The sequence below is a fragment of the Poecilia latipinna genome, unplaced genomic scaffold, assembly GCF_001443285.1.
Source record: "Poecilia latipinna isolate Pla-1442-1.1 unplaced genomic scaffold, P_latipinna-1.0 Scaffold1841, whole genome shotgun sequence".
Classification (NCBI taxonomy): Eukaryota; Metazoa; Chordata; class Actinopteri; order Cyprinodontiformes; family Poeciliidae; genus Poecilia; species Poecilia latipinna.
This window is the reverse complement of record NW_015114457.1, coordinates 52,344-55,624: the sequence shown is the minus strand read 5'-3', so window position 1 is coordinate 55,624 and position 3,281 is coordinate 52,344. Positions and strand designations below refer to the sequence as shown.

The 3,281-nt window shown below is 34.0% G+C and overlaps 1 protein-coding gene across 3 annotated transcripts in view; it reads left to right on the top strand.

Moving 5' to 3' along the window:
- psmd8 (proteasome 26S subunit, non-ATPase 8) overlaps positions 1 to 1,490 on the top strand; it is a 10,356-nt gene extending 8,866 nt beyond the window's left edge. For 2 of the 3 annotated variants that reach the window (XM_015014725.1, XM_015014726.1), the window contains exons 7-8: positions 714 to 825; positions 992 to 1,490. In XM_015014725.1, the coding sequence (XP_014870211.1) occupies positions 714 to 825; positions 992 to 1,129 (250 nt within the window). In that variant the 3' untranslated portion in view covers positions 1,130 to 1,490. The remainder of the gene's footprint in view (positions 1 to 713; positions 826 to 991) is intronic. The other variant, XM_015014727.1, reaches the window with a different exon arrangement.
- The last annotated feature ends 1,791 nt before the right edge of the window (positions 1,491 to 3,281 follow it).

Sequence of the window (3,281 nt, the reverse complement as noted above, 5' to 3'; positions counted from 1 at the left end):
GTTTGTTTTACAGCATGAAATGTCAGAATGACTGCTCATCCAACACTGGTGATTCCATACTTTTTGCCAGGGGTTGTATTTATTTTAGCGATCAATTATTCTGAGAATTAATCGATTAATCTGCTAAAAAAAAAAAACACATTCTACAGATTTTTTATTTTTCATTAGACCACTTAAGCTTTTTATACAATATTAGAAGAACAAATAAGAAAATTAACATTTTATTGCCTAAAATGCAACAACATAACATTCCCTTAGTGAGCGCTTTATGTTTTTGTAATAAAACAATGAATCAGCAGCTAAAAATTACTTCTAACATCAACATGTGAAAAGTTTAACACATCAGTACAGTGTCGGGCTGATCTATTGATTATATCTTTGGATTAATCGACTGATAATTGGATTACAAAAGATGTTTAATAGGAGCTTTTTACAGAATCTTAACCAGGTGAAACTGAAACTGAGGAGCTCTGGCTAGAAAATATTTAGAGACGAAGGAGATTTTTTATCTTTTAAATGTATTTTACGTACAGTTTTTGTTTTAATCACAGCTCTGATTGTGTTGTTCTGTCAGCAAATGGCTTTTTTTGAGTCGCTATACTCCAATTAATAATTACTTGTTTTCTAAATTGGTTGATAATTATTTAAATAATCGATTAATTACGATTAACAGCTTCAGCCCTGTTGAGGTTAATGTATTAATTCTCTTGCAGTGATGAGATTGCGGGCTGTATAGAAAAGGCCTACGAACAGATCCAGTTCAGTGAAGCAACCAGAGTTCTTTTCTTCAACTCGCCCAAAAAGATGACAGACTACGCCAAGAAGGTAAAACCAACATTTTACGTTACGGAAAAACCTGAATTTTTTCCTCATTTTAAACTTCACATGTAACTCATTTATGTCACATTAATGAGGACAGAAAGGTCTTTTCACACGCTGTGAAGAGAATGACCCGATGACCTGATGAGGTTTCTGTCCCATTTGTCCTCAGAGAGGCTGGACTCAGAACCGGGACGGCTACTACACGTTCACCAGCCAGCAGCAGCGGACGGAGGAGGTGACCATCCCCTCCACAGAGCTGGCGCAGCAGGTCATTGAATACGCGCGACACCTGGAAATGATTGTGTAATCCGCCCCCGGGAACACTCAGCCATGCAGAGACAAACACGCCGCCGCGCCAGGAAGTATCGGACCGCTTCAAACTCCAGAGCCGCCGTTCCCTCAGAGCCGACCTGCAGGTCCGTCTCTGCAAACCAAACTGAGTTTAATCTGGATTATTTTCAACATTTATCTTGGACTTTTTTTGTTTTTTAAGCTTGATTAAACGCGCAGAGCTTTTTATTTTCTTCATTACTTTCAGAAATGTAATTTTTTTTGTGCCCACAACTGAAAGAAACGCCATTAAAGTTTGTTTTCTAACCAGTGATGTCACTTCCTCCCTGAACAGTTTATAACAAAATTGTTTGCAATAAATTGTTCAGAAAATAATCCTTTACTTATCTATGAATTTATTTTGCTCTATTGTTTTATCATTTCTAGCTTGATTTTCAAAATTTTCCTTTGAAAGGAAATTGAACTTATTGAACTCAGAAAAGATCCTGCAGGAGATTCATAAAATGTTTTTAACAAATTATAAGCAGAAGGTGCAAATTTCATCAGTTTTACTTTATCTGAACCATATTCACATCCATGATTCAAATATGATTATATATTTAGAAAACCATTTGAGAAGCAGGTAGGCAGAAGAATGAACTTATTTAATCCTACCACCTTTCTTTTCTTACTTTACACATTATTCTGTATCTAATGCAGAAGAATTAACATGTATATGTAAAAATAAAGAAATAAATAGGTTATATATATATCACAACAGATAAAGGACAGAAGTCTGTTCTTTCAAGCAAACATAAATCCACCAAAAACAAACCGTTTTCACGGTGACAGTCAGTTTCACTCCATTTCTATCAACATTGATTCTTCCACCAAATAACCACCTAAAGGGGTGGTATTATTGTATATTTTCCAGACACAGGGCTATTTTATAGCACAATCAAGTTACTATGTTAACTTGAGTTGTTATAAAAATGTTATGTATATCAGATATGACTTAACAGAAATGTTACTTCCTGACTCAACACTTTGAAATTGGGTTTCTGTCTCTTTAAAAACTCCTACTCATTCTGAAACTCCACCTTCAGGAAGACAACACAACATGGCTCCTATGTTAACCCATTAATGTTTTTACCAGCGTTTCACTGAGAAGTACTTCCTGTAATGAGCTCAGCTCCACCAGGTGTTTGCTAATTGCTGATGGCTAGTCTGAAGGAGCTGAGTGGGGAAGTTGTGTGGGAGGAGCTGGGTCTTGAATAATATGAATTATTTTCCTCCTACAGGCAAATTAATCATTATTTTAAAACTATTAAAAAGATAAAACAAAAATATATATTTATATATATTAAAAAAAAATTACTTCACTCCATTAATTGGTATAGAAAGAGTTATTTTCCTCCTACCGGTGAAATAATCACCATTTTAAGCTATTAAAAAATAATATTTATATATATTTTTAAATTTTGTAATAAAATATGTAACTTTGGTAATTTTTGGAGAATCAATCAAAGGTTATTCATGTTTTATGAATACAAATGCATGCCACACTTTTTAGATTTATTATTATTCATCCAATTCACAATTAGACATCACCTTCTTTTAGTCAATTACACAAGCTCAAAAAAAGTTCAGGAGGAATAAATCTGTGTTGAATGAAGTTCCTACTGCGCAGGATCAGTAAGGAGCGCCGCCGGTCGCTGTCCGCGGTGCTGAAATCTTCACTCCATCAATGACTGTTTATTTTCCTCCTACATGCAATCTTCAAACATTTAAAAAAAAATAAAAAAAAAATATTTATAGATATTTTTAAATTTTATAATAAAGTATATAGTTTGTGTCGTTTTTTTCTGAGTATCAACCAGAGGTCATTCATGTTTCATGAATATTAACACATGCCACACATTTCAGATGTTTTATTAATTATCCATCTCACAATTATAAATTACTATCTTGGTTTATTACATAAAACCATTGAAAAAGTCCAAAAGGAATTTATTTAACGGTGTAGAATGAAGTTCCTACTGCGCATGCGCAGTAAGGAGCGCCGCCTGTCGCTGTCCGCGGTTCTGAAACCTTCACTCCATTAATGTTTACAGGAAGTTATTTTCCTCCTACATGCAATAAAAAAAAAACAGAATAAAATAAAGCGAAAATATTTATAGATAATTTTT